The sequence below is a fragment of the Hippocampus bargibanti genome, linkage group LG05 (assembly GCF_051943395.1).
Source record: "Hippocampus bargibanti isolate YZ-2025 linkage group LG05, ASM5194339v1, whole genome shotgun sequence".
NCBI lineage: Eukaryota > Metazoa > Chordata > Actinopteri > Syngnathiformes > Syngnathidae > Hippocampus > Hippocampus bargibanti.
This window is the reverse complement of record NC_142738.1, coordinates 28,789,746-28,817,215: the sequence shown is the minus strand read 5'-3', so window position 1 is coordinate 28,817,215 and position 27,470 is coordinate 28,789,746. Positions and strand designations below refer to the sequence as shown.

Here is a 27,470-nt window from a genome sequence, read left to right as displayed (position 1 = left end):
CACGGGGCGTGGCTTCGGTGCAAGCGGTCTCATTTTTAAAAGCAACTTGTTACGATGAGCAACATAATTTCCGAACTTTGGTTGTTGAGCAGACCCAGGAAGCAAGTTCAACTAAACTGTCATGTCAAAGTCAGAAAGAATTGTGTTGGTTCTGGGTGGAGCAGGGACAGTTGGCTCTGGAATAGTGAAATCCCTACTGGATAAAGGTAAGTTCGACCACTGGGAGAGCGACACGCATACATAGTTGGACTTGTTGTTCTGTACTATACTCTACGTTGATTGTGTATGACAGTATGTTAAATATATAATACAATTATTATACAGTGTTTTGAAATGTACATCATTTATTAAAAATATCACAAATATCACATTGTGTAGTGTCGGAAACAAATCTGGATCGAACCCTATGTGACTAATCGGCAAAAAAATGGAAGGTATTAGCAATGTTTTGTTAGTCCGTTTGTGATTCAAAACACATTATTTTAATATAAGCTACAGTTTACAATTTATTTTCAATTACAAACATCATACATTTTGCTTTGTTTTTCTGTTGCGATTCACAGCTGCAACAGTTCTGGGTTGGTTACATTGTAGTGATCGTTTACCTTCGAGGGCCGTTTTGACAATGAAAACACATAAATAGGGAGGCCCGGTAGCCGAGTGGTTAGCATACAGACTTCACAGTGCAGATGGTCGGGAGTTAGAGTCCCCCTCTGCCTCCCTGTGTGGAGCTTGCATATTCTCCCCTGGTCCACGTATGTTAACTCAAGGTCCTGAGTTAAATTGTCCTGAGGCGTGACTGTGAGAGATGATGGTTTTTTGTCTGCGTGCCCCACGATTGGCTGGCAACCAATTCAGGGTGTCCCCTGCCTCGTGCCTGTAGCGGACTGTAGGGATAGGTTCCAGCACTTCCCCCATTACCCTCGTGAGACTAAAGTGGAAGATGAATGAATGAACATATAAAGATATCAATAATAATGTCTCATTCAACAATCGTTAGTGTCATGAGGGTTTTGGTAAGAAAATAAATGCTTACAATATCTTCGCCTATTTATTACATGTGCGAAGTAGATGTATTTTTATATGGATTTTAGCAATTGTTGTAGAAGTTGAAGTGTTCAATTTCATGGGCCAGGTCAAATAATATGGCAGGCCAGATCTGGCCCCCGGGCATTGAGTTTGAACCCTGTGGTGTTGGCCAAGCAGAGGAGAAAAACATGTCACTCAAATTTGAGGGAAAAAAACCAAACATTGAATCATCGGTGGGGGTCATTAAAACATTTCTATAAAACCAATAGTACTTTTTTTGCAACAGGTCACAGTCTCCGAGTCATAGACATAAACAGTATAAACAGTACTCTTCATAAATATGACTCCTTCTTTATTTGATTACTATTGGCAGATCGACTTTGCTAGTGAGAGACTTAATATGGACCTGTTTTTTTCAACTTCAAAACAAAGATTTTCAATTGGATTGAGATCTGGATAATATTAAGATCATTCTAGAATATTGACTCTATGTCTTTGGATCAATAGTGTTTAAATTTTTTTTGCTGTATGGATAGACACGAAAGCATCTTAAAAATTATGTCATCATCCCCAAACACCCTTTCAATTAAGTGTCCAAATGTCTACATAAACCATTCAAGATGTAGTAGTGTGTTGACCTGATATTAAGCCTTGTATCATTAAAGACTGGGAATTTTCAGATTTTATTTTGGCCAAACGAACGGTACCAAACGAAAGCTTCATCAACTTGTCCAATGCAGATTTGCGATTCAATACTTAATGACTTTCATCCAATGATCGATAGATTCTTTTTCTTTAGGCCATTCCCACCTCTTTTTTTCTCTATTTAGGTGTTAATTATGGCTTTTGCTTTGTTATTCTGTATGCAAATTCCATTTCTATTTCTTCTAGTTCGGCCAGGAACATTGACTCTAGTTTCTTTCCATTGGTTCCTAATGTTTTGCTTTTCATTTTTTTTTCATGACATACTGCTTCAAGTTTTCTGTCTTAACGCTTAGATGTCAAATTTTGTCTGTTATTGTGCTTGGCTTTTACCACCTTTCCATGCTGTTTGTAGTTGCTCTAGGTTTTCAAGTTAAGGTTCAAGATGATGCACACCACAGAGTCAGTCATGTTACATTTTTTTAAAAATAATATCCCCGGGCAAATGACACTGGTGATTACACGTGTCTTGTTTTTATGCATCTAACCGCAACATTAAATGCTGTTGACTACAGTAGTCTGCTGGCTTCTTTGCAACACCATTTGGTCATGAGTGGTCACGCTCTTGAGTCGATTTGGCTGACAGAAATGTTTGTATTCGTCTCGGTTGGTTTGAGTCTCGCTGACATTAATGTTTGTATTTGTCTAGGTTAGTCTGAGTATGGCTTTGCCCCTCTGCCATATGGTGTTTCACAGGGTTCTATTTTGGAACCCCTGCTGTTTTCACTTTATTTGCTGCCCATCCAAAAACGCTGTAGTATTTCCTTCCACAGGTATACTGGTTAAAGTGAGATGTATGTACCCCTGAACAAAAAGTATTCAATCTCCTGAAGATCACTTTTGTACCCCAAATCTGCCCATCAGATATAAGTGAAGGTGCTGAGGACCAAGATTCCGAGGGAATTCTGCCTTTTGCTTTGCCAGCCTTTCCCTCTTGAATAACCTTCCATTAAATATTTGGCAACCACTCTCCCTGTCCATTTTAAAAGTTGTTTGAAGACACATCTTTGTTTTTTTCAAACCTCCTCACAATAAACATTGCACATGGTAGTGTATTTTCCTCATGAAAGCAAGCTGAGAAGAGTCGATTGACATTTTTGGGTTTGCTCAGTTTAGGTGAAAACCATTTTTCGGTCGTAATCTGAGGCGTAAAAATCTCTGATCAAAATGTGGTCGTTCAAAAACCGAGGTTTGACTGTATATAAGTGAACAGCACACTGGTCGACTGCTTATCACACCTGCCTGAGAGTACAGAGGTCAAACGTTTAGTTTCCTGGCTCTGACCTTCCTGAGTAGAGTTTGGTTCTTCTCCCTGCAGCTGTATCTGTTTTATCTAGGTACTCCAGTCTTCTCCCACATTACAAAAACATGCATGGTGGGTTAATTGGACATTGTCAAGGTGCAATTGTGAGTGTGAAATGTAGATCATCTTATGTGACCGTTGTGAGGATAAATGGATCAGATAATGAATGTGCTGTTTTTAGGCTTTAGACCAGGGGTGCTCACACTTTTTCAGCATACGAGCTACTTATAAAAACAACCAAGTCAAAATGATCTACCTACGACAAAAATGCAAAACATAATTATTTTCAAATATTTTAAGGATTCTTTGTATGTACAATGTATGTTGATGTACCTTGCATAACTGAATAAGCCAATATTGCACAACACACATAATAACTACATATACATAACATAATAAATAACTATTAACATTTTTTGTAATTACCTGAGTTTACTTTGATATCTTGCACTTAATTGAATCAGCCAGGGATGCATAGTCCGGACAGTAGCTGCTGACGCCAGCTTCAAGCACATTTCCAAATGTTCATCATTCATGGTGGAACGGTATTTGGACTTAATGATCTTCATGTAGGAAAAGGCTGACGCACATAAATAAGTGGAGCCGAATAATGCAGTCAAGGAGGTAGCACATTTCCTCATGTTGGGGTACTTTTCCTGTGTGAGTAAGTTACAGAACTGTCCATGAGTCCTGGACTTCAGCAGTGAGAAACCTCACAATCTCCGATGTCTTTCCACATTTGTCTCTGAACAAGGAGTCAGCTGCTTCAACTAATGCTTCTTTTACCATCTCTCCGTCTTGGAAGGACTTATTGTTTTTAACGATGGCGTGACTCACCCGGAACAATGCTTCTGTGGCGGCTTTCGCTTTTGAAGTATGTTGAGTGAAAAATGACTGCTGTCCGGACAACTGGGATTTTAGTTCGTCCACCGTTCTCTTTCTCAGCTGGCTTTTCGGGGGGACGTCAATGTCGTATTTTCCATGAACAGTCCGAAAATGCCGCTCCACTACGTCGATCGCGATCTACTGGTCGATCGCGGAGGTATTACTGGTCGATCGCAGCGTGACAGTAAAAAAAAACAGGATACCTCCGCGATCGACCAGTAGATCGCGATCGACGTAATGAGCACCCCTGCTTTAGACACAGCTGATGATGAATGACATTCATTCCAATATTAGGTGAAGATTTACCTCTTTGAGGGTTTTTTTCGTTGTTTCAATTGCCATTTATTGTGGTAGAGCAATGATCCAGTCGGGTCAATTCAAATCAAGTCAGCTTTATTGCCAAATATGCTCTATGTGCAACACACAACACAGATTTTCTTTCCTCTCAACCACCGTGCAACCACAGGAGAGAGAGAAGATGATGCGGGTACCCGCACCACCATCAACAGAATGGTAAAAATAAAATCACCAAGTAATTCAACACAACATTTAAGACATAGTCATACAATCTTAACCACTTTTTCTCCATACTGTACACTTCCTTTCCCCCGTGGATCAGTGACGTCTTGCTGAACATTTTCACACATCTGCTGCAAGCTAAGTTTGAAATCAAACAAGAAGCTATAGCGCCCATTCATGAAAAAAGAGATTATTTCACATACCCTGTACCATTTAAATCTATCTCTTTTAATTCCAAGTGTCGACTGCCAGTTCGATATACACATCTGATCGCTGCGCGGACACTCCTTATTATCGGTTTAACAAGTTATTCATCCATATAGCTGCTGACTGTCCAACAAAATCAACATTTCCTCTGAACAAAATGGGTCTGTGAAAAATGCTGCCCATTATGGGTTCAAAAAACACAAGCACATTAAGGCTGTCCAGCCCCGACAGTCAAATGGCGCCGACATTCCTCCCAACCAAAATCAGTGCTGGTACGTGCGTGCTGCTGACAAAGATCACCCACCAAGCACATATTCTTCTTCTTTGATGAATATCGTGGCCCAAAAAATGCTGAAGACAAGCCACATCAGATCCACACTACGTAACCGCAAACAAAATGATTTATGTCAGTACAGTTGGTAGCAGTTGTACAAGATCTTTGGGAATGGACATTTTGTTTGGGAACTGACATTTTTACACCAGGATTCATGATTAGTATGATTGGATTTGCCTTTATTAGTCTTGCAGTGGAGAAATGCCCCATAATGCCGCACACAGTGTAGTTAAAGATCCTCATTACAAGTTAACATTTCCTGCTAGGATTTGAAGTTTGTCATTTTACTTTAAAAAGGTCAAAAGCATTTATCACACTTTTCATCAAGAAATTTTAACTCCAAAGTGCTTTCCAGGGACTTCCACTCCTAGAACACAAGTCAAGTCATGTACAGCATGTTGTCATCACAAGATCACTTGAGCGCCCACATTCTGGTCAGTGGACTCAATCATGATCCACTCTTTCATCAATGAATGGCTACTGTCATGTAGATCATTCGACAACAGAGAATTAAAAACTCAAGAGGGGGAATGTCCTGTCCATTTTAATTGGACTTATTACTTTACAGAATTTTGCATACCCATTGTTGTTTGTTAAAAGTGCTCTCAATATGAAGTTGATTTGAGAATGTGTATTCACTGTTAATTACTGTAGGTTTCAAAGTTGCGGTGATCTCGAGAGATAGCACCCGGCTGGAGAGACTCACATCATTCATCTCAGCCAACACGAAGGACAGCCTCATCACAATTGTAGGGGATGTGGGTGAGTTATGCAAATGATTTTTCAAGTCAACCCATCCTTATTTGTTGATGTTTTTGCTGCAAGATTTGGTTTTTACTAAAAATGCAAATACAGAACTGATACTCCTAAAGTCATAAAGTAAATTTTAGTACATAGAGTAACGTTTATGGGCAAATAAATGAATTATGAGAAAAGTGGAATACAAATAAATCACATACCTGTACATTTTTATACTACACTGTAAAACCCAACAAGTTGAAAGTACTCAAAATTTTTATGGCAACTGATTACGTCAAAATTTTTGAGTACAGTTTACTCAAAATTTTTGAGTACAGTTTACTCAAAATTTTTGAGTAGTGGAAATACATTTTATGAGTTTGACTGAACTTAAATGTTATGAGTTTGTTTGGACATAAATGTTATGAGTTTGAATGAACTTAAAAAATGTACTTTCAGTTTACTCTAATGTTTTCTTGTTGTCTTAATTTTTAAGTTAAAATTAGGTTCCATATTTAAGCGTAACCAACTCAAATTTATAATGTTACATGAAAAAAAATATTCATGTATACTGTACTTATATTTGCCTTCTATGTCTAAAAACAAAAACCCACATCACATGTCTGTTTTAGCGCACATTTTTTATTAACGTTTAAAACAACCTTTGATAAAACATTCATGATAACAGTATCAAATGCACAGCATGTCCACGTACCAAAACAACAAATAAACCCCTGAGCAGTTCTTTTTTAGTAATTAACACAACATCGTGATAAAGATGTGAAATAAACACAACAACAAAACAAAACAGAAAAAAACAACAAATTATACTCTGCTGTTCTGTTAAAAAATAAATTCTCTGACAAGCATATACTTGAATAATTACAAGAGAATACATTTCAATGTACTCGTTATAAGGTGCAAATCAAAGTAAAACTTACTAAAAACAAACAGTATTCATGAAATGAAAAAAGACATTTTGGTGAAATCCACATCAAATTATGAATAGAAAATCAGTCACAAACAGTACATCAATGTTTAGGTATACAAAGCAGAGTAAAGCTATGAAATTACTTATCCAGTGTTGCTTTGTTCCGTAATATTGGAGGCCTTCAATATTGCGGAACAAAGCATTTTTCAAACTTAGCAGGCGAGGTTTGAGTGGTCTGTTATCATCAAGACACAGCAGTATTTTCTGAATAAAGGTGAATGTGTGGATTAATTTTTTTGGAGAATCTAAATGTAGTGCATACATTAAACCAAACAAGAGGAGGTGTGTATCAGCCAACCTGGGAAGACATCTCACAATAATGCCATCTTCTATCACAACAGAAACGCTGTTGGGGTTAAACAAGATGGCGCTAGTTGTCACGGAGAGAAGTGCGACAGGAATGTTTTCAATGTCTGGATCCTCTTCCCACTGCAAAACACATCAATAGACATTTGTGTTAAGTCAGGCAATACATACATTGCATGTTTTGAAGAACTGTGAGTCATCTTCTCGTAGGTATGCATGGAGAGCTCGAAGGGCTAGACTGCGTCTCATGTATATCATGCTGTTCTTTATCAAAAGCAAGAGGAGATAAAAGCCAAGTTTTAATTTGGGGAAAGCGACAGGATCTTAACATTGCAGTACTTGTCTTCAGCATCTCAAACCCAAGACAGTGGCCTATGGAGACCTATGGAGAATTAAGTTTAGGTAAAATTCTGTTCAATATAAAAAAATACATACATGTATTATTTTTAATATGATTCGGGTAATTAATCATGTAGCATTAATAAAAATGTAAACATACCTTAGATAATGGTGGTGTTACTCAATTTCCACCCTGGGGCTAAAAGGTTGAATAGAAAAAACAGACAACAAATGTAATCATTTAATTTAATAAAACACCCTGATCCATGTTTACTTTTTAAATTGAATAAATAATCAAATTTACCAGATTAAATGATGCCATCAAGCCAGTCAGGTGTTTGCAGTTTGAAAAATGGTGATTGCAGTTTCAAAAATACATTTAAAAAGTTGTATGTTTACACATGAATGAGACCATTTAAAACTACACCAATTGTACAGAGTGATATTTTATTTGGCTAGCATTATATTTACTTAGTGCCTTCTTAAAACGGCAGCACAACTGTTGCACGTTGAATTTGCATGATTTATTGTGCTGCCATTTAAAACAAAGTTACCGTATTTTCACGACCAAAGAGCGCACCGTGTGAAAAGGCGCTGTCTCATTTATGTGTGCCATTTCTGTATTTAACACACACATTGGGCGCACCGGATGAAAGGACGCAAGTTTTATATACCGGTACATATCCTCTACTGCCATACGGGCGTCCGCCTTACACAACATACAGGCGTATTTAAAAAACAGATCGGGAGCAAAACTGAGTTTGGTAGTGCTTTATTTATTAATGACAAAGTAAGAACATTTTGTAATCATCGCTCAATAGGCGTCGGCATGGTAAAAACAAGCACATTACCGGTAACAGAATCGAACAGTTGCGCTAAATCCAACATGGCAGGTTCGCTTTCCTCACTGTCAGTTACTTTCTGTGCCGTGCAGCTCCTCGGAAATAATGCCGGCTTTTCCGAAAGCTCGAACCACCGTGCCAGCAGACACGTTAGCCTAAGCATCCACAATCCATTTGCAAACTGTGGCGTAACTCGCCCGGCGCTGCCTACCACTCTTCGTGAAGCTGTGGTCTCCTTCGGTCATCTATCGCTCCCACGCCGCTCTAGCCTCACTTTGAACGGCCAGTTCATACCGATGTCCAGCGGTTGGAGTTCCTTGGTCAACCCACCCGGAATCACAGCAAGCGTAGCGTTCATCCGCTTCACTTTCTGCTTGACATTGTCTGTGAGATGCGCTCGCATAGACTCACAAATCAGAAGTGACGGTGATGTGTGGAAAAAACCTCCCGGTCTCCTTACATACACCTGCCTCAGCCACTCCTTCATCATATCCTCGTCCATCCAGCCCTTTTCGGCTTTGTGGCTCGGCTGGATGCGCTTGTCGGCGATGTGCTTCTCGCAGTAGGACCGGAAGTTCGCCAACTTTTCTGAATAATCCGCCGGCTGTTGCTGCGCAACCGTAGTTCTGGTGCGGATGGAAAAATGGCACCGTTTCATAAAACGCCAGCACCAAGAAGGACCTCTTCGGAAATGTTCAATTTCCATTTCCTCCGCTAGCGTTACTGCTCTGTGTCGGATGGTGACAGTCAAAACGCTCCTACGCTAATACACTAATACGTCCGCACATTCGGCGCACTGCACTACAGGGCGCACTGCACATTTTGAAAAAAATCTGAGACGTTTATATGCGCCTTATGGTCGTGAAAATACGGTAACTCAAAGCACCAACCTGCTTATAACGTTTGAAGTTCATATAAAACTTAATTTAACACCCATTTGACGATTATTCTCAGACCTTCGCTGACACAAACATAACTTTTTATCACCTTGTGATAGTTGTTACTCCACTGCGGCGTCACACGTGAGTATGATTTTGAAGTGCGCCTTTCAAACCTTTCATGTCTTTCAATTCCTTGATCTCCTTGATGTGCGTCTCACCCTGACGCATAGCACACGCTTGAAAATGGTATAAAAGGAGCTGTCGCGGGACAGAGAGATTGGGCGAACTACGGGGCAGACTCATCTCGGACTCACAGAGTCAAAGAGACTTGCAAAGACCCGCACAGGCACGCGCCGGGCGTCGGACGGACATCGCGGCACGACTTGCTCGACTCCACGCCACGATCAAGCTCTGCGCGTCACCTGCCTGGGAGATCTGACAACGAACCTACTTACAAATAAAGAGAACCATCAAGCTCTTTATTGGCGAGCCAGCCAGGAGGATTTTTTTTCCGTCCTCCTCAGCCCAATCAACTCTCCAAATGGAAAGAACCAGATTTCCCAGCTGCCCGTGATCCCGGCATCTTCACAGCAAGACCCCTCGAGCCGAGCTCCCGATGGGCCGCCACCACCCGTGGGCGCCCCGACCCCATCGTGAAACCTGCCGCACCCTGATGGCCAACATCGTCCAATTCGCCTGGCGACTCTGCAACTAGCTGCATCGTATATGTCCACGATCGGACATCGTCGGACATCGCTTATGTCCACGATCGGACATCGTATATGTCCACGATCGGACATCGTCGGACATCGCTTATGTCCACGATCGGACTTCGGGAAGACGCTTCATGGCCGACTCGGCCTCCGACGTCAGCGTTCTTCCTCAGCGTCCTGCAGAGCGCCAAGGTAGCGCGATCATCGCCACCGTCGGCGATGACCGGCCTGTCCGTGCCCGGCAGCATGAGCAACCCCACGCTTCTTCGTCCTCACAATCCCTCATCGATCGACTCAAACTGGCAGTCGTAGAGCACTCTTTGCCGTGCTCCCGTACAACGACTTCAGGCACCACGAAACTTCCTCGGCAACCACCCCACCGACGCCTGCCATCCCCGGTGACCGTCATCTTGCCTGGCCTCACCATGTCGCAGAATGACTTGTTTTTATTTCTTTTTCCTTCATCACTTTCACCGACTTCGGATCCAGGAGGGGAGCCCTGTGGCGTCACACGTGTGTATGATTTTGAAGTGCGCCTTTCAACCCTTTCATGTCTTTCAATTCCTTGATCTCCTTGATGTGCGTCTCACCCTGACGCATAGCACACGCTTGAAAATGGTATAAAAGGAGCTGTCGCGGGACAGAGAGATTGGGCGAACCACGGGGCAGACTCATCTCGGACTCACAGACTCAAAGAGACTTGCAAAGACCCGCACAGGCACGCGTCGGGCGTCGGACGGACATCACGGCACGACTTGCTTGACTCCACGCCACGATCAAGCTCTGCGCGTCACCTGCCTGGGAGATCTGACAATGAACCTACTTACAAATAAAGAGAACCATCAAACTCTTTACCACCACCGCCCAAACAAACCTGCGCGGTACAATTCTCCTAACACTGCTGTGTCTTTCTACAAACAAGAGACGTTTAAGAAAAAAATCCTACTTACCACAGAAGAGCTCGTAACATTAGAAGTCCTTGGCTCGAGCGGTGGATGATATTGATATTAAATACGATTGTTTGTCTTTCCACCCTAATTTAAAATAAATAATCCGTCGGTCTCTGCCAGATTCAGCCGTTGAGAATTCAAATGGCGTCCAATGAGAGCACGCAGTGACGTCATCACGCAGCTTCCTGCCGTGAACTCAAAATGTTTGAGTAAACGATTGCCATGAACTCAAAAGTATTGATTTACTGCAAATTAAAAACGCAGGACTCATTCAAAATCTCAAAACGTTTGAGTTTTTGAAACAAAAAATCGGCTTTTGAGTTGACTGACCTCAATGACTTTCAGTCAGTAGTACTGTTCGGTTTCACAGTGTATATAGATCACTTTATGAATAAAGGGCAAAACTGAAACTTGTGGGTGGTCCAACACTCTAGTGCAGGGGTGCTCATTACGTCGATCGCGATCTACTGGTCGATCGCGGAGGTAGTACTGGTCGATCGCAGCGTGACAGTAAAAAAACATTTGTCAGCCTATCAAACGTCCCGTCACTTGATTGACATACAGGGCAACCATTCAGAACAGAATTTTTACCTTTAGGTCGCCGTGCATGCGTAAACAACGGCGCTAAACGCAGCACAATTTACAAGCTAGTCAGCGAATTACCTCAGATTTTAAGCCCTTGCTAAAACATATGGTGATCAAAATGAGTGAGAAAGCGGGTCCAAATACCGTTCCACCATGAATGATGAACATTTGGAAATGTGCTTGAGGCTGGCTGTCAGCAGCTAGTGTCCGGACTATGCATCCCTGGCTGATTCAATTCAGTGCAAGTCATCAAAGTAAACTCAGGTAATTACAAAAAAATGTTAATAGTTATTTATTATGTTATGTATATGTAGTTATTATGTGTGTTGTGCAATATTGGCTCATTCAGTTATGCAAGGTACATTAACATACATTGTACATACAAAGAATCAGAATCAGAATCAGAACCATCTTTATTGCCAAGTATGTAGAACACACAATGAATTTGTTTCCGGTAGAACACGCTGCACTAGTATCGTTGTCAAAAAAAACTGCTAAGTGGCACTATACAGTTCCATTTTGGCTACTGTTGAAAGAGTTCAAAGAGTTAATGGCTTGGGGGAAGAAGCTGTTTAAATGTCTGCTGGATTTGGTGCGCATGGATCGGTAGCGCCTGCCTGAGGGGAGTAGCTGGAAAAGGTGGTGGGCAGGGTGCGGAGGGTCCACGACAACAAGTGGAGCAGTTGGAGCTCTGGTGCAGCCGTCACAACCTGGAGCTGAACACGCTCAAGACAGTTGAGATGATCGTGGACTTCAGGAAACATCCATCACCACAGCTACCCCTCACACTATCCAACTCCCTGGTGTCAACCGTTGAGACCTTCAAGTTCCTGGGAATCACAGTCTCCCAGGACATGAAGTGGGAGGTCAACACCAACTCTATCCTGAAAAAGGCCCAACAGAGAATGTACTTCCTGAGGCTGCTAAAGAAGCATGGCCTGCCACAGGAGGTGCTGCAACATTTCTACACGGCTGTCATCGAATCCATCCTGTGTTCTTCCATCACCGTTCCTTAAAACATTTGAAAATAATTAGGTTTTGCATTTTTGTCGTGGGTAGATCATTTTGACTTGGTAGTTTTTATAAGTAGCTCGTATGCTGAAAAAGTGTGAGCACCCCTGCTCTAGTGCATGGGTCTCAAACTCCGGTCCTCGAGGGGCGCTTTCCTGCTTTTTTTCCATGTTTTCCATCTCTGCCTGCTGCAACACACCTGATTGAAATGACCATGGCCGTTATCAGGCCTCTGCATGGCTTGCTGATGAGCTGATCATTTGAATCAGGTGTTTTGCAGCAGGGAGAGATGAAAAACAAGCAGGAAAGCGGCACTTGAGGACCGTAGTTTGAGACCCATGTTCTAGTGGTTAATGCGTTACCTCTTAGTGCAGAGGTTGTGGATTTGATCCTGGCTGTGTATATCCTGTGTGGAATTTGCATGTTCTCCCCAGTCCTGTGTGGATATTATCTGAGTATGGTACTTTGTTTTCCGCCCACATTCCAAAACCATGCATGGCAGGCTGATTGAACACTCAAAAGTATCCCTCGGTGTGAGTGTGAGCGCAGATTGTTGTTCGTCTCTTTATTTACTGGCAACCAATTCAATGTGCCCAAAGACAACTGGGATATGCTCCAGCACGCTCGTGAACCGTGTAAGGATAAAGTGGATTGGAAAATGGATGGAAGACACTACCTCACTTTACATTCAGAAATTACATGTATTGTCTGTTGTCAATTGTCTGTCTTTTTTAGCCACATTATAAGTGCCTTGCACGCTCGGTCCGAGAGGACATTAATTTCATCTGTGCTGTATGTCATACATATGAGCATATTTGACAATAAAGCTGACTTTGACTTTGACTTAAGGATGGTTGGACTGAAAAAATTAAAACAGAAGTCTTCAGAAACTACATCCTTCCATTTTCTGATGCCACGAGGGTCACAGTTATGCTCAAGCCTTTCTTCAGGCAACAGGCAGGGTACACTCTGGACTGCTTACCAACCAATCGTCAGGCCAGAATATACATACAAAATACAAATTAAGCAAATTTTCACTCTTTTGAAGCACAAAAAAAATATGCTTGCAGTGAATTGAGAAGACACAGCTGATCTATGCGGACCTTTGAGTTCAAAGGAATACAAATATTTTGATGGCTTTTCAGCAGCGCATGTAGGAGAGAAAGGCATGCTCGAGCCTTTCCCAATTGTCTTCAGGTGGCAAATTTATCTATCCGAAGCCTTGATTCGAAATACAAATATCTTGATAGCTGTTTTTCAACTCAAGTTTTTTTCAACTCACTAACTGTTCTAAACTTGTTGGTGGTGACTGACAGTAGTTGCAAGACCTGTTGTGGCTCAATATTACTTCACATATGAGGCACACCTGCGTATAAGGTGCAGGGTCATCTTTTGAAGAAAATCAAGACTTTAAGTATGCCTTATACACCGAAAATAGGTATTTTTGGTTACTTTGTGCTACAAAAGATTCACATTCATGTAGAAGAACAAGAGATGTGGGGAAATCATGTTCTCTCTGTTCCATTCCTTAGTCTTACCCTTCAAGTTTCAAGTAAATTACTGAGAAAAAAAAATCTTGCTCGTCAAGTTGAGTCCCCACTAAATGTCAAGCAAGCCAAGTCTGCCAAGTAGTGATACTTGCGGAAGTGCAGGGAGGCCGAGCAGTATGATTACTACAAGAAGCATGAACAAGGCTTAGGTGACAAATGACAGTAAAAGTCTGACAGAAAACAGCGGTGGATTGAACTGAGCTGAATGCAGTAAACTAACATCAGTGAAACGTTCTTGTCAAATTGTGACGTTATTAGACTGTTGCCACATATCAACTCAACAATAAAAGTCCATTTTACAGCCGATGATGAGCTCATGTACTGCAAACCCAGTGTCCAGATGTGATGAGAAGTCCAAAACCTATCCCAGTGCTATCAGGTTAAAACCATTATGCTACGACTGGACCTTGTCTGGCCAATTGACTCCAAATACATTTTTAATGAAAATCAGAACATTAACTCACTCACTGCCATTGCCGAACTTATTTGGGAATTGAAAATATGACGTAGAGCGCCATTCCGGAATTTTTTCGAGTTTTGTTTTTATCTTGTTTGTGTGCCGATAAAGCGCTGGCCATGGCCTCTGGCAATGTTTTTTCATTTCCACAAGGGGGGAGCATGGCCCTTTTTTCCATGTTAGCACTTTGCTCCGGCTTCAGCTGTTGTTAAAGCTCTATATAAACCAATAGGTATGAATTGTATTTTGGATAGCTTCCCACATTTCAAGATCATATAACTCCAGAACCTAAGAATTAAAGTAGAGAGTCTAAGGTTTCTAACTCTGTATTGAATGTTTATGTAGTCCTAAAACTCAATATTCATATATACTCAATATATATGGGTCCTAAAATTCGAGTGACCATGACAAAAACCGACGTCTGGACAAGTTGTGTCCATAATTTGTAAAATCGCTTCAAATGACTTCTACTGAGCGTATTTTACAAAGATTCCACCGCATACAGCTATATTTTACGTTTTAAGACTTGCGCTGAATATTCCGGAAGTCTTGTTTTTGAGTTGGTGACGAGTCCTCACCCTACGTCACTGAAGGAACGCCCCTGACCGAGAAAGGACATACCTTGCATCACCTCAATGCATTTTGCGGTACTTTGTTTGGTCTGACAACTTCGTGTTGATCCGTGTTGATGGTGAAATTAGAAGGAAAACATAAATAACGCAATGGTGAATTGTTGTATGTTACACCAAGACAACTCTTTGATATTCTTTGACAAAAATTCCAAGCTGAAAAATAAACCCATTTCCAACGGAGCTTGGGCGCAATTTTCTGCAATTCTCTGGTGCCATCTGCATTTTCTGTGACGCTACACATCAGTCTTGTTGCCTCAAAATGACCCGGAAGACCTTCTTTAATCGATTGCAAACATTTATATTTTCCTCGTTAGAACTCTTTGAATCATATTCATAACTGGATGTGTAACAAGAAAGCATATTATCCGAATCTGAAGCCATTGTTTTGATTCTCGAGGAAGGCAAGACATCTTGACGTGACGTCACGAACTGGGGGCGGGACTTTCTGAAAATTCTCAATTAGCAGCTCAATTTGTTTGCAGATTTTGGACACTTTAAGTCATTTTTATTGGTGTTTTGCATTTGATAAAAAATATCATCCTGCGTGTTTTGGGTATTTTAGATGCTATAAAACGTTTTTCTGATGTCAGTTAGGAAACAAAAAAGTGATGTCGGTTGTCCTTTAAGTACTTAAGAAGAGTACAATCCATCCATCTATTCATCCATCGATTATCTAATCCGCATACCCTCAAGAAGGGGTCGCGAAAATGATAGAGCCTTTTGGCAGTCGGTGGGCTCGCGGGCCGCATTGGGTTCTAAAAATTGACAGAGGGGCCTGGCCAGGAGCATTTGGAGGGAGTGTTTGGGCCGGAAATACTAAACCTAAAGCATTAAAGGACAACCGATGCCTCCCGACAAGTTATGTCCATAATTTATAAAATCACTTCAAATGACTTTGACTGAGCGTATTTTACAAAGATTCCACAGCATATAGCTATAGTTTACGTTCTAAGACTTGTGCTGAATATTCACTAAGTCTTGTTTTTGAGTTGATGACGATCCCCATGTGACGTCACGTTTGGACCGCCACTGACCGAGAAAGGGACACACAATGCATTTTGGGTACTTTGTTTGGTCTGAAAACTTCGTGTTGATGGCGAAATTAGAAGGCAAACACATAAATAACGCCATGGTGAATCGTTGTGTGTTGCACCAAGACAACTACACTGTAAAACCCAACAAGTTGAAAGTACTCAAAATTTATATGGCAACTGATTACGTCAAAATTTTTGAGTACAGTTAACTCAAAATGTTTGAGTAGAGTTAACTCAAAATGATTGAGTACAGTTAACTCAAAATGTTCAAGTAGTTTACTCAAAATGTTTGAGTAGTGTAAATAAATTTTCTGAGTTTGTCTGAACTTAAAAGTTATGAGTTTGATTGAGCTTAAATGTTATGAGTTTGCCTGAACTTAAAAGATGTACTTTCAGTTTACTCTAATGTTTTCTTAATTTTTAAATTAAAATTAGGTTTCATATTTAAGCTTAACCAACTCAAATTTATAATGTTTATAATGTTGTAGGAAGCAATGCAAACGTTGCATTGTGCACCACAATGACAATCGACTACTGCAGCAAAATCTAGCCATGCGCATTTACCGTAAATTAAGCAAGGTAGCATTTGTAGTAGGTACAATGTTGACAATGTTTTTTAATGTGATTAGTTGTCTCATTGTGCTTCAGGTTGTGAAAGATGGAGCAGGCAACTTTTCAGTTATCTGCCCTGTTGTCCGCTAACTTTTTGTCATGAGTTTCAGACGCTGTTTTTACTATAATTTGGGCAGGTTCGGCGGGCCGGATTAAAAAGCCTAACGGGCAGCATGTGGCCCGCGGGCCGTAATTTGCCCATGCCTGGGCTAGACTCATTGCCAGCCAATTGCAACAGGTTGGGCAACATTAATAATGCTGATGAGGGGATTCCGGAGGGAGTGGGGCAATCAGGCCAGTCGTTAGTCAGGAATGTAGGAACAATCGGTGGGGCTGCAGGGAGTGGTCCTCTGCTCCTCCCAACCTGAGAGTAGGGACCTATCATAGCAGTGTCCGGCGCCGCCATGTCTGGACATTAGAGATATATATTTAGGGCCGATACTACCAGTAAGACTTTAATTCGCTGAAGAAGCATCTTGGATAAGATGCGAAACGTCCGACACCTTCAAAAAAGTACAGATGACGGCTGAAGAAACCTTTTCATCGATGGACCACTCCTGTACGACTGAGACCTTACACAAACATATTAGGTCCTTATCATTCATACACATGTATTGCCTCTTCCCTGCGACTGATCTTCATTACTCTCCTTTCCAGGGCAAAACTCCACCTCTCTTGTTTCTCTTCCAGATGTCCCCTGCTCTCGCGACAGATCACCATGTCATCTGCAAACATCATCGTCCATGGAGATTTCTTTCTAACTTTGTCTGTCAGCCTGTCCCTCACTATAGCGAATCAGAAGGGGCTCAAAACTGACCCCTGGTGAAGTCCCACCTCCACCATTAATTCATCCGTCACACTGACTGAACACCTCACAACTGTTTTACAGTCATTGTACATGTCTTGACATTATTGTCTGTCACCTCAGACTTCCTCATGCAATTCTCTGTTCTTCTCTGGGCACCCTGTCATCCGCTTTCTCCAGATCTACTAAGACACAATGCCGTTCCCTCTGACCTTCTCTCTACTTCTTTATCCGCAAAAGCAAACATTCCATCTGTCATACTCTTTTTTTGGCATGAAACCGTACTGCTGTTCACAAATGCACACGTCTGTTCTAAGTCTAAGAGAATGTCTTCGACAATGGGGAATAGGTGAGAAAGTAAGTAAGCATTATTTATATAGCACTAATAACAGGTAAAACCACAAAGTGCTTCACAACATTTATAACAGTCATAAAAAATACACAAAAAAGCACGAATAGCATGAAAAGTACTCAAAATAACTCCCAACGATAAATCAGCGTCCGAATCAGAATCATCTTTATTGCCAAGTATGTAGAACACACAAGGAATTTGTTTCCGGTAGAACACGCTGCACTAGTATCATCATCAAAAAATTGCAATGAGGCACTATACAGTTCCATTTGGGCTACTGTTCAAAGAGTTAATGGCTTGGGGAAAGAAGCTGTTTAAATGTCTGCTGGGTTTGGTGCGCATGGATCGATAGCGCCTGCCTGAGGTAAGTAGCTGGAAAAGGTGGTGGGCAGGGTGCGGAGGATCCAGTCGGATTTTCCGCGCCCTAGTTTGGATTCTTGCAGTGTACAAGTCCTTGAAAGTGGGTAGGGCGGTGTCAAAACCGACATAACTTTCAATGTACACATGAACGAGAATGTTCGGGAAATGTCAACTATCACGTTTGTTAGCCTCGAATGCTAAGCTACAAGGCTACGGGCGGAGCTCACTGTCGGGGAAGACTTTCCGCTGGAGCACTCCGTCCACGAACACGCCGTTCTTGCCCAGGCAGCGGAGCGAGAAGCCGGTGGCCTCGTCGTAGCCGAGCTGCAAGTGTCGCCACAAGAGGTGCTGGAGTAGGGACCATGATGGGAGGACAAGTCCTTACACAGGATGCACCACCGAACCACAACAAAAATGGCTGATCTCAAGAAGTCCTATCACTGGCTCGAGAGGGCTGGTCTAAACAACAGCACATCTGGGTTCTCAGGTGCAGGCCCTGAACACCAGACCGATAGAGGCCCAGATATAAGACACCAGACAAGATCCAAGGTGTAGGTTGTGCAAAGAGGGACCAGATATAATCAAACACATAATTGCAGGGTGTAAGATGGTGGTAGGGAAAGCTAACATGGAACGCCATAACCATGTTGCTGGCATAGTCTGCCAAAACATCCGTGCGAGAGTCTGGAATGGAAACCCCAAGGTCAAAATGGGAAATATCTCCAAAGGTGGTGGAATATGACCGAGCAAAGATCTTGTGGGACTTCCAGATCCAGATTGACAATGTAATGGCGAACAACCAGATATCGTGCTCATAGATATAAGGCAGAGGAAACGCGTTGTAGTGGATGTAGCGGTCCCAAGTGAAACATCAGAAAGAAGGAACACGAGAAAGCAGTCGGGGCAGTGACCCCCAAACTAGATAGATGAGTGGTTGCAACAGATCCTGGGAACAACATTGGATATTTCAGTCCAGAAAAGTGCCGTGCTGTGAATTGCAAGGATACTGCACCCTCAAGCATTCTGGCCTTTGGTATAGAACCCGAGCTAAAAAATGGGGGATGTAGTCTTTGTATCTTTTTTTCCAGCCTCTCTTTGTTACAGCTCTGGTTGTTAGCATAATCCAAAGCGTGTGAAAGTGTTCTGGAGTTGTTCAAATCACTGTACCCCATGAGGACTACTATTCTATAAAAATGCTCTGAATTTGTCTGTCAGGCTCAGAGGTTGGAGTGGAGCAGGCGAAACAAGACCTTCTCAAAAAGGTGGGGAAGATAACAGATGTCATTTCCTCTTTGGGGTTCAGTTGGTGGCAGGGAGGCCCTCCACATAACCAGACCCTCAAAGAGCTACACTGGGTATGTACACGCAGTGAAAGTGCTTAAAAAACTATATTTGTGACTATTTCAGAGTATTAATTGTATTTTCGATAGCAGGAATGTTTAACCAGTCAATTGCTTTTGAGTGGTTCATCATGGTCTGCTCAGTGAACATGTCATTAAAATATTTTCCTGTGTCCATGGGGTAATAATAATACATTTTATTTCAAGCGCCTTTCAAAACACCCAAGGACACTTTACAACAAAAACAATAAAACAAAGCACATAACAATAAAACCATAAGTAAAATGATACATAATAAAATAGCAGATAGAACTATACATTGAAATCAATTTTAAACAAGTGGGTTTTAAGGTGAGCCTTGAAAATAGGGAGGGAGTCAATATTGCGGATATTGGGTGGAAGAGAATTCCAGAGTTTGGGAGCAGAGCGGCTGAAAGCTCTGCCTCCCATCGTGGTGAGACGGGCAGAGGGCACATAGAGGTGAAGGGAGGATGAAGATCTGAGGGACCGAGAGGGAACAGAGATTTGAAGCAGGTCAGAAAGATAGGGAGGGGCAAGGTTATGGATGGCTTTTTTATTGTTGTTATTATTATTATTATTAGTAGTAGTAGTAGTAGTATTAGTATTAGTATTAGTATTAGTATTAGTATTAGTATTATTTAGTTCAGGAAGGGCATCCGACATAAAAGCTTGGCCAAAACAAACATGTGAATCAAACCTCTGAAGATGGAGGACACTGATTCACTATGGCGACCCCTTGGAGGGAAAAGCCGAAAGGAAAAGAAGAAGTTATTAACTCATTCCCTGCCATTCACGAATGTATTTGTGAATTGAAAATATGACGTAGAGCGCCATTCCTGTGTTTATTGGGGGTTTGTTTTATCATGCTCGGGTGCCTCTAAAGAGCTGACCATGGTCTCTGGTAATGTTTTTTTTATTTTCCACAAGGGGCAGTATTTCCGTTCTTTCCATGTTAGCGCTTTGTTCCAGCGTCAGCTGTTGTTTAACCCCCATATAAACAATATGTATGTATTGATTTGTATTTTGGACAACAAGATCAAATAACTCCAGACCCATATAATTTAGGAATTAACTCTTTTTTTCTGATCAAAGAAGAGAGTCTAAGGTTTCTAACGCTGTACTGAATATTTATGTACTCCTAAAACTCAATATTCTGCAGGTCCTGGAATTCAAGTGACAATGACAAAAACCCTGGCACTGGAGTGGACACATGCATGTCTGGCATGAATGATTGAACAAAATCCAATTATATTTTGCATTAATGTACGCTAAAGCCCGTTCACCAATTCAATCCACTGTGAGACTAATAAAGGCATATCCAATCCAATCCAATCTGTCATGATATTGGATAGAGCAGCACATAAAGTGAGGTAATACAAAATTATACAGTCAGATTGAAATTTGGCATCTCGGTCTTTCAGTCACAACCCCTAGCCCGTGACCATAGATGAGGGTAGGAACGTAGATCGACCAATCAAGTGAGAACTTTGCCCTTTGGCTCAGCTCCTTCTTTACCACGATATTCCGATACGGAGTCCACATCACAGCAGACACTGCACGGATACACCTATCGGTCTCTCACTCCCTCCTGCCCTCACTTGTGAACAAAACCTCAAGGTACTTAAACTCTTCCACTTGGGGAAAGATGTCCTCCTCGGCCCGGAGATGCAACTCCACCCTTTTCCGACTGCGGACCATTGTTTCAGATATGAAGATGCTAATTTTCATCCCAACCTCTTCACATTTGGATGCAAAATGCTACAAGTGGGGGTTGGAGAGCCCTGCTTGAAGAAGTCAACAGTACCACATGATCTGCAAAAATCGGAGAAGCAAGACTCAGGCCTCCAAAGCGGACCGCTCAATGCTTTAGCTGTGCCTATAAATTCTGTCCATAAGGGTTAAGAGCAGAATCTGCGACGAAAAAAAAGACAAAAAACCCTCACTGGAAACACTTCCGACTTATTGCTGCGATTGCAACCCAAACGCTGACTTTGCTGTTATTGGAACCGAACAGCCCCTTTTAGGGTTACCTTGTACCCACAAACCACCCCCCACACAACTCCCTGAGGGACAGAGCCACATGCCGTCTAAAAGTCCAAGAAGCACATGGAGACTAGATAGGCGAGTGTTATGCGGCGAGACAGCAAGCCCGGTGGTAAAAGGATAAAAAGTTAATTCCGCTAGATCCAGCAAAGAGATTTCTAGCTTTCTTTATTTGAAGTCGCAACAGATGATAGTTTTCAGCAGACCACGGATAGCACCGCCCTCCAGACTATCCCTTCTCCCTCGCAGTGACTTCCTCATTCCGACTTTAAAGGTGGTTTCCGGCCAATCGCATCCAACTGACAATTGGCAATTTCCAGATGGTTGCAGTTACCTGTTCGGAAACAATTAGTGGTCGCCTGACACTACTGTTTTGGATGGAGAGAAATTCGCACCTTTCTTCTATCCAAAATCCACCAAAAACAAAATTATATCACATTTCTTTTGGCATCTTGACAGCAAGTTTCCATACCCTCAGGGATTCTGCTAACTGTGTAGAGCTGTTCCACTTTTCCACAGCCAGGATGAAAACCAGACTGCTCCTCAATCTAAGGGTTGACTTCCCAACTAACACTCCGCTCTATCACCCCTCAATAGACTTTAGCTGCGAGGCCGAGGAGTGTGATCCCTCTGTAGTTGAAACACACCTCATGGCCACAATTGAGATTGGTCGTCTCAACAATAGAGGCATGGAACATGATTCGTTGGGACTCAATGTTCCGCACCTCCCCCAGGACATGGGGAAAGCTCTACTGGAGGTGGTCTGACAGGGGATCCGCCAGACACTCCCAAAATAACCTCACAACACGTTCGGGGCTGCGAGGTCGGACTGGAATCTTCCATCATCATCGGAGCCTACTCACCATCAGGTGGTGTTTAGTCGACAGCTTCGCCCCTCTATTCAGCCGAGTGTGCAAATGATGCTACCGCAAATCTGATGATATAACCTCAAAGTCAATCATGGAACTGCGCCCAATGGGTGTCCCGCTGCCAAGTGCTCATATGGACGCCCTTATATCTGAACAAGGTGTTCGTTCTGGAGAATCCGTGATGAGCACAGAGGTCCATTTCTGATCGGAGGGTGGGGCAGGGGGCGTTCCTTCTAATTACACCCTTCCAGGTCTCACTATCATTCCCCACGTGAGCATTAAAGTCCCCCAACAAAATAAGGGAGTCTCCAGCAGGGGTACTCTCCAACACACCCTCTGCATACTCTAAAACAGTGGATACACTGAGCTGCTGTTGGGTAGGTACACACAAAAAAATAATCAGGACCCATCCACTCCACCGAAAGGCAGACAGAGGTTAACTGCCTCGTCTACCAGTGTGAACCCCATTGTACAGACACTGACCCGGGGCGCAATGAGGTTGCCCAAACCTGCTTGAGAGGTGACATTCCACATCCCTATAGCTAGCTTCTATAGCCGAGGACTGGACCGCCTGATTGTCGGCCTTTGTTTGCCACCCAGGTCACACTGCACCCGACCCCTATGATTGATTATTGTATATATTGTAAAAAAAAAAAGGTCCATTGCAGCAGGTTGGCTACTTAAAAAGTTTCAGTCAAAAAGGGTTGGGCAACCCTTGTCTTGTCATGATCTGGTTGGCGACCAACGGGTGGCGCTGTCGGCCCCACCTGCACCTGCACAGGTGCTGGTCGTCCCGATCAGTGGCGGACTGCCACATTCGGATTGGCGACCAACGGGTAGCGACGTCAGCCCTGCCTGCAGCCTCGCAGCTGCTGGTCGTTTTAATCAGTGACACTTAAAAGGACTCCCGGCACGACCATCCGGGGTCGGTTCATTGTTTGTTGCATGCTTTGTCTGCAATTGCATGCATTGTATGCTGTGCATGTGTTTGTTTAACCTTGGCGGACTTTTACACTTGGTTTTCTTTTGATACTTTTTTCTGTTCAGATCATTTTGATGTTTTACATTTTGTTCCTGCTGACCTTTATTTTAATACAATTTGTCAAACAACCTCCTGCTCCCTCCTGCCTGCTTTTTGGGATTCGCACCCGCCATCACCACCTCGCAAAACGTGACATGTCTATCGGATGTTTGAGATTTAATATTATTGTTGGGCATTCTTACGTCATAACAAATGTCTAATTTTTCTTTGTGAATGTCTAGGTTATGGAATCTTTACTTTTTAGTACATTTGTGTCATGGAAGGCCTTCTATCCTTTGGTGAGAGATGATTCCAAATGTAGCTACACATTTATCACAGGTGAGAATGCTTGTTTTATAAGGGAGTATCTTATTAGATTAAAAGATAGTTTTATGAGTTGTGGCACGTCTGTGTTCAAGTACCGTTGAACTCGATACTGTGAGCAGTGCCAATGGCTCTGGTTGTTGCATCATCAATGTATAGATTAGCTTGCAAGTGCTGAAGGATAGAAAGAAACAATTTCCAGATAAATGAAGACAATAACTAAGAGGTAAATGTATGATGCCCACTTTTCTTAATCTGAAATGCCACCTTGTAAAAAATGATGTACTCCAAAAGTCTTGTGATTACAGTCTATGTCAACAATGTTATCACTCCCGAGCTGGATCTCCTGAGCACATTGTTTTACATGCAAATGTATGTTCTGCATCATAGGGGGAGCAGGAGAAAAGCTTCTGATGCATGGTACTGGTTTCTTGACTGTAGGAGCTGCCAGTACCTTGGCCTTCTGCCATGTCCTACGAGAAGAGTATCAAGACTCACCCTGCAAACTCTACCAAGTGAGACATTCATAGCCTCACAGAAAAAAAATATAACAGAGTACTTTTGGGCATTTCAATTTGATCAATTCAGTTTTTTCAATTCAAATAGGACAGATGGCATTTCAATATAGCAATTTAGTGGTATAACTGACGAGCTGCTTAAATTAAGTTTCTCAAATAAAAACAGTTTGTTTATTTATTTGTTTGTTAGTATAGTGCCTGCGTGTCACTTCATGGATGCATATTGTTCAAATTAGAAGTTGTGTTTCTTTGTGTAATGTGAATGAGTACGTAAAAATCACTTTGCTGCTGTGAAATTTAAATTTCTCCAATGTGAGACTAATAAGGGCGAATCCAGATCCCAAGGCAAATCCAATCCAAAAACATCAGTTTAAACAAACATGCCAAATTAGTAAATTGGCCATTCAGTAAACATAGGCTAAGTAAATCCCAGTGATCATCCCGATCAAAACGTTCTCCCAATACCCTTTATTTATTTCCAGTCAATAATTCATGTGTTGCATTCTTCTTTTGTCGTGTGTGATGAAAATTGTCTTTTTTTGTCTTGGCAGATAAAGATTGACACAGGTGTTGCTACAACAGAGACAATGCCCCCTGGATACCTGAATCACCTTGATCTGGGTGATGCCGTTGCCAAACTGGTGCAACGACAAAACACATCTCACACCGTTTTCACCATCAAGTGTCCTGCAGATTTAAAATCTGTCCACTTGGATCAGAACATGTAAAATTGAGAAACCCCACCATGTGCTCTTTCTTTTCGTGTATTTCCGATGGTATCACTGTCACCTAGCTTCCTTGAAAGAGAAAAATGCTGCTCGTTTCATCAGCCACTGTTTGGTAATATGTAACAATTGTCCAAAAATGGGAAAAGACATACCATATTTTCCGGTGTATAAGAGGCATAGGACTAAAAAGCGAACCCTCATCGAGTGAGTTGTTTAAAAAAGTCTTCCATATATTGTACAGGTAACATCCGACTTACGACTGGGTTCCATTCCGACCAAGCGGTCGTAAGTCAAAATCCGTTCAAAATGTTGAATAGAGATTCGGAGCTAAATGATTTGCAAACGACCTGATTTGGATGTCACAGGGGCGGGCTGGCGTGGGTCTGAGTTGCCGATGTTCTACCGGTTGCCCTCTCCTCGGCCTTACCCCGCTCTCCGAGGCCGTCTGCGGCACAGACGCGCCTGACCCGCCACCTTGCCCCGAAGCGGAACAAACTGTCTCAAAGAGGCGGCGGCTCCGGCTGTGGGCCCGCCGTGGCGTTTTCGTCGCGGCAATCCCGAGCGCTGACGCCCGACCCGCCTCGGCTCTAGTCCTGGCCGCGTAGGTGGACACTCGCCCCTCCGGTGCCATCACACGGTCAATTGCTGTGCGAGAGTGAGATGCTGGCTGGCTGGCCAAAATTGTCGTATGCATTGCCAGGCTGCTAGTGCGTTGCAGTGCCAGGTGTAGAATTAAAATAAAAAACATAGGGTCTGGCGGTCATCGTCGTAAGTACGGGTGGTCATATGTCACGCCGGTCGTAAGTCGGATGTTACCTGTATAAGGCACACCGCATTATACGGCACTACAGTACAGGCTGTGGTTACATTATTTATCCATTGCTGCAATAAAGGGAATGTCAGTTACTTAATATGTTATAATATCACAATACAATAATCAATAGAATTTTCAGATATTACCAATCTTCCTTCTTTAATATGTTTATCTTTTAAAGAAGGTTTTCATGGAATATTTTGGCCTTAAAATTTTCACAATTAAAGGTATTGTGTTTCTTGACACACTAATTAAAAAAAACTAGGGAAAAAAAACGCACACTTTCCCATTTCTAATCATTGTGCCAAAAATGGACGATTATGGCAAAATCTAGAAAATAATTCCATACTGCAAAGTAGTTTTAAGAGATTACTGAAATGAAATGAAATCCTGTTATATATATATATATATATATATATATATATATATATATATCCCCCAGCATGAACCACACCCAACTTCTTCTACAGGGAGAAATTGAGTCGGTGGCTGCTGACAGTAATTGCGATACCTGTTGTGGCACAACATTACTTTACATAAAGGCGCAACGGCGTATTAGTGTATAAGGCTTTTGGGTGCGCCTTATACACTGGAAAATATGGTACAGTACTCTGAAAAAATCCAAGCTCATTATTTTAAAGTCTGAAAAATGTGCAGGTGACCATCAAAGTAAAGACATCAGATGACACATTTTGGAGCAGTTTCGTGTCATCCCACATTTATGGCATTATAGCATTTGCCTTGAAGTTGAACTACTCAGGTAGTTTTACTTATTTAATGTAAGACATGAGGACAAAAAGAACAACTGACATAAGTCATACCTGTTAGATATATTTTCAGTTAAAACTCTACAAAGATCAATAGAAACAGACTAAACAAGGGTGAGATATGACTAGTGTCAGTTGTTCAAATACCTTTTTAATCAATAATTTTATGGGGCTTCTGATATCAGATCTTGTGCATTTATTACAAACAGATGCCAGAACATGCATACTGAGAGATATTTTAGAGAAAACAAACAACAAAACGATGAAAATCTGTACAGTTGGGCACGCATTTGGGAAAATATCGGGAGCTGAGCTACAAGTTATTCTCCATGAAATGAAGCTTCACTACACAAATGTTGCATGCTAAGCCAAAATAAAAATGTAAAAGCTAAACTGCATCAAAGTTCCTTGAGTTGAGCATTTTTTTCTAAATCAATTGGACAAATGAAGTATAAGTGACCACTTCAGTCTTAAGTCTTTGGATAATGTAACTCCCTCCCTACCATTGCTTTGGATCAACGCAGTGACAGCTCTGGCTTTTATTATTAACATTCGATAACTGATCAATGATAACTGATCAAGTGTCTTATATGTATAGAGTTGGCCATTTAGTTATCAAATACAAAATATATACAGTAAAGTCTCTTTATATCGATATCGGATATATCGATAGTCCCGGTTATATCGATACTATTTCTATGCACGCACGGAGAAAATTACATGCAAACAGGGTCGGATATATCGATAGTCCCGGTTATATCGATATTTTTTCGGACTCCCTTGAATATCGATATAACGAGACTTTACTGTATATACTGTATTTAAAAAGACCACCATTTGTTTTTGGAGGGGAAATGACTCGCACACATATGTATGAATAAAGTTAAA

General features: G+C 42.0%; 1 protein-coding gene across 1 annotated transcript; it reads left to right on the top strand.

Annotated features, from left to right (window-relative positions):
- The first annotated feature begins 44 nt into the window (after positions 1-44).
- Positions 45-26,975, top strand: LOC148898411 (uncharacterized). Its single transcript, XM_088997618.1, has 6 exons — positions 45-206; positions 5,634-5,741; positions 19,353-19,492; positions 23,674-23,770; positions 24,146-24,270; positions 24,825-26,975. Exons 1-6 carry the CDS (start codon positions 122-124, stop codon positions 24,999-25,001), a joined length of 732 nt encoding a protein of 243 aa, XP_088853744.1. The 5' UTR covers positions 45-121; the 3' UTR covers positions 25,002-26,975.
- The last annotated feature ends 495 nt before the right edge of the window (positions 26,976-27,470 follow it).